This window comes from Lynx canadensis, chromosome B3, assembly GCF_007474595.2.
Source record: "Lynx canadensis isolate LIC74 chromosome B3, mLynCan4.pri.v2, whole genome shotgun sequence".
In the NCBI taxonomy this organism is placed as follows: domain Eukaryota; kingdom Metazoa; phylum Chordata; class Mammalia; order Carnivora; family Felidae; genus Lynx; species Lynx canadensis.
The window spans coordinates 32,656,792-32,672,913 of record NC_044308.2 but is presented as its reverse complement, the minus strand read 5'-3'; the positions used below and the strand labels follow the sequence as shown (position 1 = coordinate 32,672,913).

The 16,122-nt window shown below is 39.3% G+C and overlaps 1 protein-coding gene across 1 annotated transcript in view; it reads left to right on the top strand.

Annotated features, from left to right (window-relative positions):
• Nucleotides 1-16,122, top strand: part of NEO1 (neogenin 1) — a 193,858-nt gene that overhangs the window by 25,821 nt on the left and 151,915 nt on the right. The window contains exon 6 of the mRNA XM_032593504.1: nucleotides 864-1,017. Within this exon, the coding sequence (XP_032449395.1) occupies nucleotides 864-1,017 (154 nt within the window). The remainder of the gene's footprint in view (nucleotides 1-863; nucleotides 1,018-16,122) is intronic.

Here is a 16,122-nt window from a genome sequence, read left to right as displayed (position 1 = left end):
CCTTTTCAGATGTCCATAAGAGGGCAGCTATATAAAGTGGACACACTCCGAGTAGTAGCCTCATAGCTGTACCATTGTAAAAATCAAAGGATTGACAGACTTCGTGGGTAAGGTAAAGAGACAAAACTCAGAAAGATTTTCATAAGTAACACAGATACAGGGATGTAAAGGAAACCTCTTATGATACCCCTATGAATGGAGAGGATGCTGTTAAGGATCCTGAACTTGCTCAGTCTTTTCTCTTTGTACCACTCATGAAACATTTACTTATCCAGCCTTTTATTTTTTATTTTTAAAGTTTATTTATTTGAGAGAGATAGAGATAGCATGAGTGGGGGGAGGGGCAGAGAGAGAGAATCCCAAGCAGCAGAGCCCAACACAGGGCTCGAACTCACATACCGCAAGATCATGATCTGAGCCGAAACTAAGTGTTGGACGCTTAACCGACTGAGACACCCAGACACCCCCTTATCCAGTCTTTTAAGGTGAAGGGGATTCGTGTCAAATAATCTCTCCTAACCTTATGTTAGGAGCTATAACTTGTACATCTTTAAGGCCCCCAGAGAGCGTAGCACGATGTTTTGCACATTGAAATGACTTAAGAAATGCTTGCTAATTTAATTGGAATTTTCTTGTGTCACTTTTTCTTAAATATTTAGTTATATAAAGCCAAACAGGGTGCCTGACTGGCTCAGACAGTAAAGCATGCAGCTCTTGATCTCAGGGTCATGAGTTCAAGCCCCACATTGGGCATGGAGCCTACTTAAAAAATAAATAAAACCACACAGACTGAACAGGAAATTGCAATTCCTCATCATGAAAGTGGTAAAGTGCTTTCTTAATTATTGTCTTCTATTTTTTAGATCCTGAGTTCACATCAAACTTGGTATTTCTGAAACAACCTTCTTCCTTAGTCAGAGTCCTTGGTCAGAATGCAGTGTTGCCGTGTGTCGCTTCAGGACTTCCTCCTCCAGCCATTAGATGGATGAAAAATGAGAAGGCACTTGACCCAGAAAGGTAACGTTGTCTGCCTAAAAGCCTTTTTCAGCCTTAGCTTCAGACTTGGTCTAATCTTGTTTGGGACTACTGATTAATAATGGAAAAAAATGGCTATCTACTTTATTTTTTGTTTAAACACATTATAATGCTCATTTGTCATTCTTGAAATAGTTTCTATACTGTATATGATAAGGATGTTTAAAGAAAAAACTGCTTTCAAAGTACTAAGCGTTTATTCCATTTGTTCCTTCTGAGCTACAGTAGACTTAGCTTAAGGCCTCAAGACCTCCTTCCCTAAACTGTTGCAAGAGTTTCTGGTTCTGACTAGCCTGAGGCTTATCATTCATTTTCATGAGTGCAATTTGCATTTTGTTGGTAGTAGTTTTCTTTAACAATAAAAGAAAATGTGTTCCTCATCCTTTTGTTTTTGCTTTTTAAACTCCTGCCACCCTTCTTCTGTGATCAAAATTCTTCCTCTTCCACAAAAACCTTTCTATTAACATCAGCCATCATGTCACCCCTCATTACTTCTTATGTAATGGGTACTTGACCTACGTAATGGGTGCTTTTCTCTGTTGTACTTTGATAAAAGAACTGAGGTAGTGGCAGTGGTGGTATTCAGGTATATTTTGTTTCCAAAACAAAGTTATCTTGTGCGTTGTAGAATGTTTAGTATCACCCTTGGCCTCTGCCTGCTAGATGCCAATAGCACTCCCAAGTTGTGACAACCAAAAATGTTTCTAGAGCTTGCCAGATGTCCCCTGGGGGACAAAGTGGTCCCAGTTGAGAACCACTGTTGCAGAGTAGTGCTGTCCAATAGAGATATGATGCAAGCCACATATGTAATTTAAAAGTTTTGGTAGTTAAGTTAAAAAAAAACTAAGATGTACATGTGCACTACTAAATACAATAATAATAATTTATACAGTGCACCAGTTAAAGTGAAATGTAGCCCTACCAAACAATAAAGTCATGGTTAGTGTTATTTCAGCTTTTTAATTTTTTTATTTTTTAAAGTTTATGTATATATTTTGAGAGTGAGAGAGACAGAGTGCAAGTGGGGGAGGAGCAGAGAGAGAAAGAGAGAATATTCAAGCAGGCTCTGCACTGCCAGCATGGAGCCTGACACGGGGTTTGAACCCACAAACCATGAGATCATGACCTGAGCCGAAATCAAGAGTCAGATGCTCAACCATCTGAGTCATCCACGCACCCCTGTGTTGCTTCTGCTTTTATATTTAAATAAAAATTAAATTCAGCATTCAGTTCTTGAGTCATTCTAGCCACATTTAAAGTGTCAGAAGCCACGTCTGGCTAGTGGTTATTGATTTGGACCGAGCAGGTCTGAAGATTCCCAGCTGAGTAATCCAAAGTAAGCAGACAGTCTTAGTTTCTGCACTTGAGTAACCAAGACCTGGGAAGGGGTATCTGTCTAGTCAGCTTGGTGATTGACCTTCACGTGGGGATGATAGACTGCAGTAAGGTGTTCCATTACCAGAACTAATGGTATCATCTCCAGTATCACCTCTTTCTTTCTCAGCACCCATCCAGTCACCAACTACTTCTGCCTCTATTTTACTTCCTTTCTTGCCACTCCTTTCTCCAGCTGAATATTTTGCAAAGAATCTATAAGACCTCAAGGGAATATTTAAAATGTATGCCAACTGAAACATAGGGAACCTTTGAAAAGGGGATAAAAATTTGAAGCTCTTAGAGTAGCAATTTTAATTGGCTACATCTTCGAACATAATCTTTATCAGCAGTAGGAAAACTGAAATAGGTTATCTTAAAAGATTTTGTATTTTATCATCATAGAAGGACATTCGGAGGATAGATAGTGATAAAGGAGGTTGAGTTCTTACGTAAGAAATAAAAGTGAGGATTGCTGTGATTCTCATTTGCTTATTCAATAATTATCAACATATTGAACGCCAATTATGTTAAGCACTGTTCTAGGTACCAGGAACAGAGTAGTGAACCAAATAGACTTTTGCTGTTACGAATCTCATATTCTAGTGGGGAAGAGTCAGACAGTAATTATATAAGCATGTAAAATTTCAGTTTATGGTTAAGTGCTATGAAGAACATTAAGACAGAGTATGCCAGGGATGCCAAGAGAGGTAGAGGTAGGATTGCTGTTTTATATATAATGTGTTGGACAGTTGTTCTGTTAGTAAAGTGATTCTCAACTGGGCTCTAGATGTGGGTTGGGGTATACAAACCATGGTAGAAATGTTACATATCTTCCTTTTATGTTGCATAAAATTGTTATATTCAATTTTATTCAAAGATATTTCTCAGGGAAAATTTTTTTTAATTTTTAAAAAATATTTATTTTTGAAAGAGAGCACCAGAGAGAGAGAGTTGGGGAGGGGCAGAGAGAGAGGGAGACACAGAATCCAAAGCAGGCTCCAGGCTCTGAGCTGTCTGCACAGAGCCCAGCGTGGGGCTTGAATCCATGAACCATGAGATCGTGACTTGAGCCGAAGGTGGACGCTTAACCAACTGAGCCATCTAGGTGCCCCAAAAATGTTTTGTAATTAAACCAAATGTGAATATATCATGGCTAGTAGTATCCCTCTGAATTTTAAGGATAAGTCAGAAGACTTAAGACTAAGTAGACTGTTTTCTACCTTGAGTTCTCCAGGTTTCTGAATACTTGGGTTAGGTGGTAGAAAAGTCTGAGAAGCATTGCTTTTGTATAGCACTGTCTCAGGAAGTTCACAAGCATATAAAAGGGCAAATGTTGATGTTGTTCATGTCAGTATTTCCAGACCCTCGCATAGTGTGTGGCACATAATGGGGGAGGGAGAAGTGGTGACCAATATTTTTTGGTCAGATGTCTGAATGTAGTGTAGGAAAATCAGAGTCCTTCAGGTTAGATATAGGTAATTACTCAAAATGTCTTTGTTTCTACCAGTGTATTATGAGATATGTAGGTGGGCCTTAGCTAATAAATTATTTAAACCTCAAATTAGAAAGAAATTTTGTAATTGGAAGAAACAAGTGGGTAGAAATCTAGATAGTACTAGGCTGGCTCTAGTAAAAATCTTTAACTGTTAGACATCTTCTCCATTGCTAATCTAAGACCTCTTTGAAAATGAGTATTTTAAAACATTACTGGATAGGATTTAAGATGGTGGAGTAGTAGGAGCGCCCTAGGCTTGGCTTGTTCCTTGAACACAGCTAGATAAATATCAAATCATTCTGAATACCCAAGAAATTGATCTAAAGACTGACAGAACGAACTGCACAACTAGAGGGAGAGAAGAGGCCACATCGTGGAAGGTAGGTGTGGAGATATTATTTGGGGGAGAAGTAGATCATGGGTGCTGCAAAGATGAGAGAGAGAGAGAAAGAAAGAGAGAGAGAGATAGGGGATCACACAAGGAAAACACTTCTCCAAAACCATTGACTGGGAAAAGGAGAGGGGCTGATTTTTGTGTTTTTACAACCAACAAGGCTCAAAGACTTGAGTTTTGGAGGTCTGTGGCATGGGTGGTGTGGAGCCCAGAGGGCACTGTAGTGCTCCTGTAGAGAAGAAGGGCAGATAGCCCAGGGGCAGATGGTGTACTGGGAGAGGTGGTTCCCCCTTCTTACAGAGCATCTGGGAAAGGTGGCATTGTCTCTCCAGAGACAAAAGGGCTGGTGGGCACCATTAACCCTCCCTTGCCCCTCAGCATAGGCACAGAGCCATCTGCTGAAGGCAGCTTATGTGGACAGTGGCTCTTTGCTGTGCTTTACTCCAGATTCCACACCCCTGCTCTTTGCTGCAACTGCTCTTCTGGGACAAACCTACATCAGTCCCAATGTGGCAAGACCCTCCCTTAGAGGACCAGTGTGAGTCCATACCACACTAGTTCCCTAAAGTTTGGAGTTTTAAAACTCAGCCAGCACACATTGTGCTGTTGGATGGGCAGATGCCCCACACATAGGCAGGGTGAAGGCAGTGAGCTGAAGGACACCTGGGACATTGGGGGAGATTGTTTGCTCTTCTAGGAGGGCTCCTCGAACAGCAGTGGGCATGAACTCTCACTCTGGGCATGAGGGAGGGGGCTGGTGCCGTTTCTGTCCCCATCCCTCAGGGTAAACTGACTTCAGTAAGCAGCACAGCACCAACAGTGGTGGCCTGAACCGCTTACATAAAGGCCCACCCCTCTGTACTTTGCACCCCTCTGCTTTTTGTAGGGAAGTGTGCCTGAGAACCAAAGCAGCAAGCCCCTCCCCCAGGAGACCAGCACAAACCCCCGACCATAGAGTTCTGCAAAGCTTCAACTCTGGTGGAAATAGCATCAGGTCTGTTTTAACAAGCAGACAGACTAGAGCACACCTAATTAAAACCTGCCAGCCACACTCTGGCCAACGTCCAAACACTCCCCACTGCAGGCAAGGAGTAACTGCAGAGGACTGACCTGAGGGAAAGAGCAGCCAAAACACAGCAGTAGAGTGTACACAGAATACACCAGAGACACTTCCTGAAGCACCAGACCCTGGACAGTATATGGCCTCTTCTTCATAAAAGCCGTTACTCTCAGGAGGCAGAAACTTAACAGGCTTTTCTAACACAGAGAAGACAGCAGAGACATAGACATAATGCTAAGATGGAGAAATTGATCCCAAAAGAAAGAACAAGAAAAGGTCATGGCCAGGGATCTAATTGAAACAGATATAAGTAATATGCCTGATCCAAAATCTAAAGCAGGAATCATAGAGATACTAGCTGAGCTTGAGAAAAGCATAGAAGACACCAGGGAGTCCCTTAGCACAGAGATAAAAGCCCTAAAAACTAGTCAGGCTAAAGTAAAAAATACTATAACCAAGATACAAAACTGAAAGCAGAGGAACTAAGTGATACAGAAGATAAAATTAGGGAAAATAATGAAGCTGAAAAGAAGAGGGAAAGAAAAACACTGGATCACAGATGTAGACTTAGAAACTCAGTGACTCCATAAAGCATAATAACATTCAGGAGTATAGATAACATTCTTCTAGAAATCCCAGAAGAAGAAGAAGGAGAAGAAGAGGGAAGAGGGGGAAGAGGGTTTATTTGAAGAAATTATAGCTGAAAACTTCCCTAACCTGGGGAAGGAAAGAGACCTCTAAATCCAGGAGGCACAAAGAGCTCCCATCAAAATCAACAAAAGCAGGCCAGTGCCAAGACATACCATAGTTGAATCTGCAAAATATAGAGATAAAAAAAATCATAAGAGCAGCAAGACAAAAGAAGTCCCTAACTTACAAGGGAAGACAAATAAGGGTAGCATCAGATCTCTCGACAAAAACTTTGCAGGACAGAGGGAGTGGCATGTTATATTCAGTGTGCTAAGTGGGAAAAATATGCAGCCCAAATTATTCTTATCCAGCAAGGCTATCATTCAGAATAGAAGGAGAGATAGTTTCCCAGAAAAACAAAAACTAAAGGAGTTCATGACCATTAAACCAGCCTTGCAAGAAATATTAAAGGGGACTCTTTGCGAAAGAAAGACCAAAAGTGACAGAGACTAGAGAAAGGAAATCTCTAGAAACAACAAAACAAGTAATAAGATGGCACTAAATTCATATATGTCAATAATCACTGAATGTAAATGGACCAGATACTCCAATCAAAAGACGTAGGGTGTCAGAATGGATAAAAAAAACAAGACCCATCTATATGCTGCCTATAAGGGACTCATTTTATAGACCTAAAGACACCCGCAGATTGAAAGGGGATAGTGAGAACCATTTATCATGCTAATGGACGTCAAAAGAAAGCCAGAGTAGCAGTACTTAATATCAGACAAACAAGATTTTAAACTGAAGATTGTAACAAGAGATGAAGAAGGGTACTGTATCATAATAAAAGTGTGTATCTCACACAAAGACCTAACAATTGTAAATATTTATGCCCCCAACTTGAGAGAACCCAAATAGGTACAACCATTAAACATAAAGGAACTCATTCATAATAATACAATAAAAGTAGGGGGCTTTAATATCTCACATCAGTGGACAGATTAAGTAGAAAATCAACAAGGAAACAATGGCTTTGAATGACACATTGGTCTAGATGGACTTAACAGATATGTTCAGAACATTTCATCCTAAAGCAGCAAAATATACATTCTTTTAAAGTGCACATGGGAAAATCTCCAGAATAGATCATATACTAGGTCTTAAATCAGGCCTCAACAAGTGCAAAAAGATTGAGATCATACTGTGCATGTTTTCTGACCTCAATAGTATGAAACTTGAAGTCAACCACAAGAAAAAATTTGAAAAGACCAAAAATACATGGAGATTAAAGCCATCCTACTAAAGAATGAATGGGTCAACCAGGAAATACAAGAAGAAATAAAAAGTACATGGAAACAATTGATAATGAAAATGTGACAGTCATAAACCTTTGGGATGCAGCAACAGAGGTCATAAAAGGAAAGAATATAGCAATACAGGCCTACCTCAAGAAGCAAGAAAAATCTCAAATGTACAACCTAACCTTACACCTAAATGAGCTAGAAAACAACAAATCAAGCTGAAAGCCAGCAGAAGAAGGGAAATAATAAAGATCAAGCAGAAATAAATGAAACAAATAGAAACAAAACCCAGTGGAACAGATCAATGAAACCAGGAGCTGGTTCTTTGAAAGAAGTAAAATTGACAAACTCCTAGCCAGACTTATGAAAAGAAGAGAGGACCCAAATAAATAAAATCACAAATAGGAGAGATCACAGTCAACACCACAGAAATGCAAATAATTATAAGAGAATTTTATGAAAAATTATATGCCAACAAATTGGGCAATCTTTAAGCAATGGATAAATTTCTAGAAACACATAAACTACCAAAATTGAAACAGGAAGAAATAGAAAACTTGAATAGATTGACAACCAGCAAAGAAATTGAAACAGTAATCCAAAATCTCTCAACAAACAAAAGTCTAGGACCTGATCGCTTCCCAGGGGAGTTCTACCAAATGTTAAAAATGTTTGGTTTTTTTTTAACATTTATTCATTTTTAGAGACACAGAGCATGAGTTGGGCGGGGGGGGGGGGGCAGCACAGAGAGAGAGAGAGAGAGAGAGAGAGAGAGAGAGAGAGAGAGAGAGAGAATCCGAAGCAGGCTCCAAGCTCTGAGCTGTCAGCACAGAGCCTGATGTGTGGCTCAAACTCACGAAGCATGAGATCATGACCTGAACCGAAGTTGGATGCTTAACCAACCTACTGAGCCACCCAGGCGCCCCTCTACCAAACATTTAAAGAAGAGTTAATACCTGTTCTTCTCAAACTGTTTTCAAAAAATAGAAATGGAAAGAAAACTTCCAAACTCATTCTATGAGGCCAGAATTACATTGATCCCCAAACCAGACAAAGACCCTACTAAAAAAGAATTCTAGGCCAATATCCTTGATGAACATGCATGCAGAAATTCTCAACAAAATGCTAACAAATCAAATCCAACAGTATATTAAAAGAATCATTCACCATGATCAAATGGGATTCATTCCTGGGTTGCAAGGGTCATTTATTATTGGCAAATCAATCAACATGATACACCACATCAATGAAAGCAAAGGATAAGAACCATATGATCCTCTCATTAGATGCACAAAAAGCATTTGACGAAGTACAGCATCCATTCTTGATTAAAACAAAACAAAACAAAACAAAACAAAACCTACCTCCACATCATGAAGGCCATATATGAAAGATCCACAGCTAATGTTCATTCTCAATGGGGAAAAACTGAGAGCTTTTCCTCTCAGGTCAGTAACAAGACAGCGTTGTCCACCCTCACCATTACTATTTAACGTAGTCCTAGCGTCAGCAGTTCAGACAACAAAAAGAAATGAAAGGCATCCAAGATGGCAAGGAAGAAATCAAATTTTCACTATTCGCGGATGACATGATACTGTATGTAGAAAATCCAAAAGAGTCCACCAAAAAAGCTGTTAGAACTGATCCATAAATTCAGTAAAGTCGCAGAATATAAAAGTCAGCATACAGAAATCTGTTGGATTTCTATACGCAAATGATGAAGCAGCAGAAAGAGAAATTAAGGAATAGATCCAACTTACAATTGCACCAAAAACATAAGATACGTAGGAATAAACCTAACCAAAGAGGTAAAAGATTTGTATGCTGAAAACTATGGAATACTTCTGAAAGAAGTTGAAGATGACACAGTGGAAAAACATCCCATGCTCATGGACTGGAAAAACAATTATTGTTAAAATGTCTAAACTACCCAAAGCAATCTACACATTTAATGCAATCCCTATCAGAATACCATCAGCATTTTTCACAGCTAGAACATACAGTCCTCAAGTTTGTATGGACTCACACAGGACCCCAAATAGCCAAAGCAATCCTGAAAAAGATAAGCAAAGTTGGAGGCATCATAATTCTGGATTTCAAGCTATATTACAAAACTGTAGTCAAGACAGTATGGTACTGGCACAAAAACAAACACATAGACCAATGGAACAGAATAGAAAACTCAGAAATGGGCCTGCAACTATATGGTCAGCTCATCTTCAACAAAGCAGGAAAGAATATCCAATGGAAGAAGGTCTGTCAACAAATGGTCTTTGGAAAACTGAATAGCAGCTTGCAGAAGAATGAAATTGGATCACTTTCTTACACCATACACAACAGTACATTCAAAATGAATGAAAGACCTCAATGTAAAATAGGAAACCATTAAAATCCTAGAAGAGAACACAGGCAGCAACCTCTTTGACTTCAGCTATAGCAACTTCTTACTAGACACATGTCCAGAGGCAAGGGAAATGAAAGCAAACATGAACTATTGGGACTTTATCAAGATAAAAGTCTCCTGCATTGGGAAGGAAACAGTCAATAAGACTAAAAGGAAACTGATGGAATGGGAGAAGATATTTGCAAATAATCTATCTGATAAAGGGTTAGTATCCAAAATCTATAAAGAACTTCTCAAACTCAACACCCAAAAACCAAATAATCCAGTGAAGAAATGGGCAAAAGACATGAATAGACATTTTTCCAGAGAAAACATACAGATGGCTAATAGGCACATGAAAAAATGCTCAATATCACCTATCATCAGGGAAATACAAATCCAGACCACGTTGAGATACTACCTCACACCTGTCAAAATGGCTAAAATTAACATAAGACAACAGATTTTGGCAAGGATGTGGAGAAGGGGGAACCCTCTTACGCTGTTGGTAGGAATGCAAACTGGTGCAGCCATTCTGGAAAACAGTATGGAGCTTCCCTCAAAAAATTGAAAATAGAACTGCCCTGTGATCTATCTACTACGCACTAAATGCACTACTAGGCATTTACCCAAATGATACAAAAATACTGATTCAGAGGGGCACATGTACCCTGATGTTTATAGCAGCATTATCAACAATAGCCAAATTATGGAAAGAGCCCAAATGTCCATTGATTGATGAATAAAGAAGATGTGGTATACATGCAGTGGAATATTACTCAGCCATCAAAAACAATGAAATCTTGACATTTGCAGTGATCTGGATGGAGCTCGAGAGTTTATGCTAAGTAAAATCAGTCAGAGAAAAGACATATACCATATGATTTCACTCATGTGAAACAGATGATCGCGGTATGGGGAGAGAGGGAGGCAAACCATAAAACAGATTCTTTTTTTGTTTGTAATTTTTTTTAATGTTTATTTATTTTTGAGAGAGAGCTGGGAAGGGGCAGAGAGAGAGGGAGACACAGAATGCAAAGCAGGCTCCACGCTCTGAGCTGTCAGCACAGGGCCTGGCATGGGGCTTAAACTCACGAACTATGAGATCATGTTCATGTGAGACTTGAGCCAAAGTCAAACACTTAACTGACTGAGCCACCCAGGCGCCCCCAAACAGAGTCTTAACTATAGAGAACAAACTGAAGGTTGCTGGAGGAAAGGTGGGTAAGAGATGGGTTAAATGGGTGATGGGTATTAGGAATGCACTTGTTGTGATGAGCAGTGGGTGTTATATGTAAGTGATGAATCATTAAATTCTACTGAAACTAATGTTATGCCATATGTTAACTAAATGGAATTTAAATAAAAACTTGAAACTAACTACATATTTTTGACCATTAAATAGATGCGTCTGGGTGGCTCAGTTGGTTGAGCGTCCAACTTCAGCTCAGGTCATGATCTCACAGTCCGTGGGTTCAAGCCCCGTGTTGGGCTCTGTGCTGACAGCTCAGAGCTTGGAGCCTGCTTTGGATTCTGTGTCTCCCTCTCTCTCTGCCCCTCCCCTGCTCATGCTCTGTCTCTCTCTGTCTAAAAAATAAATAAAAACATTTAAAAATTTTTTAAAAATTAAATAAATGAAACATTACCATGGTGTTTGTAACTAAGAATTGATGTATTTACTTAATCTTTTGATCGCATTTGTTTAGATCTAAACCAAACGTAGTATTGAAGGAAGGGTGGTGGAAATGTATCCCATTCATTGAGTTGTTTTATTTTAAAGGGAGAGAATTGAGAAAATATAAATGATAAAGTGTAGAGGAACTGACAGCACAAAGTAATTTAGTAACCATGTAATTTCTGTTTCTGTGCAATGATAGATCAGAACTCAGCTGCAAATGAACAAGTTACAGTTATAAAAATGCTTAATGTTATTATAATTGACAATAGTAGAAAAATTGGATTACTTAAAAAAACAAATGGAGGACTTCCATTTCTGGGAAGATGGAATAGATATGTTTTTTCCTGTTCTTCCTACTATAAAAACCCCAGACATTATATATGAAACAAACATAAGACTCTAAAAGGTGGAGAGAGGAAGACTGACTGGTTAGAGACCTTGGGACCCAAGTAACACCGTGATGGTGACTTCCTTGGGTTTTGTTTTTGTTTTGCGTATCTCAACTTGAGCTGAAGAAGCTTCCAACCTGGAAGTGCCAAGAGGCACATTCAGAATTGCTCTGAACAAAAGTGCACTCTCTCTAGGCAGAGGACCGGGGAAGGTGGTGTCAGTGGACACCATGTGAGAATGCTAATGAGACATTCCTTCTGCCCCCAGCCAGAAGGTAGTACCAGTGAAGGCCTAATGGGGAGTTCTGACTGTTAAGGAATAATGAGGAATCCCTTTCTCCCCTTGGGTATTAAAATGGAGACTGAGGAACCTGAACTTTTGCCTCCCATCTGACAGTAATGAGGTGGTGCCTCCCCCTTCCTCTGCTAGAGCAGTGTCAGAAGAAGCCAGCTAAAGCAAAAGGTTTAGTGACATCCAGAGTCTCACAACAATACCCCAAATATCCAGCTTTCAATTTAAGATCACTCATCAGAGGCGCCTGGGTGGCTCAGTCAGTTGGATGTCTCATTTCAGCTTGGGTCATGATCTTGTGGCTCGTGGGTTCGAGCCCCGCGTTGGGCTGTGTGCTGACAGCTTGGAGCCTGGGCTTGCTTTGGATTCTGTGTCCTCCTGTCTCTCCGCCCCTCCCCAGCTTGCACTCTGTCTCTCCTTCAAAAGTAGATAAGGATTAAAACCAATTTTTTAAAAAAAAATCACTCATCATAACAAGAACCAGAAAAATCTCAAATGAGAAGAGACAGTAGATGCTAACACTGAGATGGCAGGTTTTAGAATTATCTGTCGGATTTTAAACCAGTCACCATAAAAATGCTCCAATAAGCAATTACGAACACATTTGAAACAAGTGCAAAAATAGAGGATCTCCAGAAAGGTGCACCTGGGTGGCTCAGCTGGTGAAGTGTCTGACTCTTGATATCGGTTCAGGTCGTGATCTTGTGGTGGTGGGATCGAGCCCTGAGTTGGGCTCTGTGCTGAGCGTGGAGCCTGCTTGTGATTCTCTCTGCCCCTCCCCCCACTCGATGGCACAGGCATGCATGCCCTCTCTTTCTCTCCAAATAAACTTAAAAAAAAGAGTATCTTAGCAAATACATAGAAAAGTCTCCTCAAATAAATAGTTTTAAGGAACCTAGTGGAAATTTATGACCCGAGACATTAAAAAAAAAAAAAATTAAAAACTCAGTGGATGACCTCAGCAGCAGACTGGATGGGACAGAGGAAAGAATCCTTGAACTACAAAAAAAGAAGATGCAATGATCAGCATTAGGGCTGAAACAGGGGATGCCACTACAGATCCTGCAGGCATCAAAGTGATAATAAGGGAACGCTATGAGCAACTATACACAAGTAAATTTGACAACTTACGCAAAATAAACTGTTTGCTCAAAAACACAACCTACCACATCTAGCCCAATATGAAACAGATAATTTGAATAGGTCTCTGTTAAGGAGGTTGACTTTGTAATTTTAAAACTCCCAAAAAAGAGGGGCACCTGGGTGGCTCAGTCGATTAAATGTCTGACTCATGATTTTGGCTCAGGTCACGATCTCACAGTTCATGAGTTCAAGCCCCATTGTCAGGCTTTGTGCTTTATCGGCATGGAGCCTGCTTGGAATTGTGTCTCCCTCTGTCTCTGCCCCTTCGCCACCCATGGTCTCTATCTTTTTCTCTCTCTCTCTCTCTCTCTCTCAAAATAAACAAGTTAGAAAAAAAGGCTCTCCAAAAAGAAGTCTCCAGGCCCACGTAGTTTCACTGGAGAATTCTAATGTTTAAAGAAGAATTAACACCAGTTTTACACAATCTCTCCAGAAACTAGAAGAGAAGGAATTGGGGGTGTCTAGGTGGCTTAATTGGTTAAGCGTCTGACTCTTGGTTTCAGCTTAGGTCATGATCTCATAGTTGGGATTGAGCCCTGCATCATGCAATGTGCTGACAGCATGAAGCGTACTTGGGATTCTCTCTCCCTGCTTATCCATGCTCTCTCTCTCTCTCTCTCTCTCTCTCAAAAAAAAAAAAAAAAAACACTTTAAAAAAGAAGGAATTGAAGCTAGTATCACTCTGATACCAAAACCAGACAAAGATAGTACAAAAAAGAAAACTGCAAGCCAATATACCCCATGAATATAAACATAAAAATTCTTATTTTGTTTATCCTTTCTTTTTCTTCGAAATTTTTATTTACATTCTAGTTAGTTAACATACAGTGCAATATTGGTTTCAGGAGTAGAATGCAGTGATTCATCACTTACATACAACACCCAGTGCTCATCATAACAAGTACCCTCCTTATTACCCATCACCCATCTAACCCACCCCCACCCATCTTCCTCGGTTTGTTCTGTATCTTTGAGTCTCTTCTAGTTTGTTTTATCTTTCTCTCTACCTAAGTGTTCATTGATGAATGAAGATGTGTGTGGATAAAGAAGATGTGTGTGTGTGTGTGTATGTATGTATGTATATATACACACACATTGTGTATAGATATAGATATATACACACACATTGTATATATACAGTGTGTGTGTATATATATAGATATAGATAGATACACACACATTGTATATATACATTGTATATATACAATGTGTGTGTATACATTGTATATACATTGTATATATACAATGTGTATCTATCTATATCTATATACACAGTGGAATATTATTTAGTTATAGAATGAAATCTTGCATTTGCAATGACATGGATGGAGCTAGAGAGTATGATGCTAAGGGAAATAAGTCAGAGAAAGATAAATACTGGATGATCTCATGTAATTTAAGAAACAAAACAAATGAGCAAAGGTAAAAAAAGAAAAAGGACCAAGAAACACGGTCTTAACTATAGAGAACAAGATGATGGTTACCACATGGGAAGTGGGGGTGGAGGGGGGAATAGGTGAAATAAGTGATGGGGATTAAAGAGCACAATTATCATGATGGGGAAAAAAAGAATCTAGGTTAGAAAACAGAGATTAGGCACCGGGAAACTAGAGTGGGTAAAAAGACCCAAGCAGCAGCGGGAAAAGCCAAGCTAGGGGAAGCCAAGTATGTTTTGAGAAGGGCAATCTAAAGTCATTGAAGAAAAGAGATAACCTGTACTGCTCTTAATTTCTCTCCTTCGAGACTGCCCTAATGCCAAGGCTCATTGAAGAAGAATTAAGACAGCTTTAGTCCTTGAGAACAAGGAGGAGAAATGGAGAACATTCCTGGCCACTGGGAACAAACTGGATGGCCATCCTTCAGAAATGGAGGAAAATTGCCCAAGATGATCTGGGCTCTTTGTAATGAACAAATTCACAGAGATAAGTTTATACAAAGGAGTTTGAATTTTTGGAAGTCTTGTTTATGTAGTGATTCTAAGCATATGAGTGTATATCTTTCCATTGAAAAATATTTTTGTAGAAAAAATCAATTGTATTTCTGTACACTAGCAATGACTGTGTGAACACTGAAGTTACAGATATAATAGCATTTACAGTCACTCACAAAAAAATTGAAATATTTAGGTATGAATCTAACAAAACTTGTTAGATTTGTATACGAAAAACTGAAATGCTAATGAAAGATATTGAAGATCTAAATAAATAGACCTATGGTGTCTTGGGATTGGAAGAGTCAGTATTAAAGATGTCAGTTCTTTTCAAGTTGACACACAGGTTAACTCAATTCCTGTCAAAATCCCAGCAAGATCTTTTGTAAATGCAGACAAGATTATTCTAAAATTTATATGGAAAAGCAAAGGAACTGGAATAAGTAACAGGTTTTTTGTTTGTTTTTTAAGTGAGAAGAATCAGTCTACCTGATTTCAGGACTTACGATACAACTACAGTGATCAAGGCTGTATGGTGTTGTGGGGAGATAGTCACGCGTATCATTGGGACAGAATAGAGAATCCAGATGTAGACCCAAACAAAAATGGCCAACTAATTTTTGACCAAGATGTAAAAGCAGATCAATGGAAGAAAGATAGCCTTTTCAACAATTGCTGCTGGAGCAGTTGGTCACCCATCCATAGACAAAAAAAATTGAACCTCAACCCGTGTCTCACACCTCATACATAAAATTAACTCATGGACCCAAATGTGAGATGCAAAATGAAAGTTGAGAAAAGAAATACAGGAGAAAACCAGGATCTAGGGCTAGGCAAAAAGTTACTAGATTTAACTAACACCCAGTATGCTTTTTTGAAAATTGGGTTTCATCAAAATTAAAAACTTTTGCTGTGCGAAATACCCTGTGAAGAGGATGAAAATGTAAGCTACAGAGTGGAAGAAAATATTTGCAAATCACATCTTCAACAAAGGACTAGTATCTAAAATGTA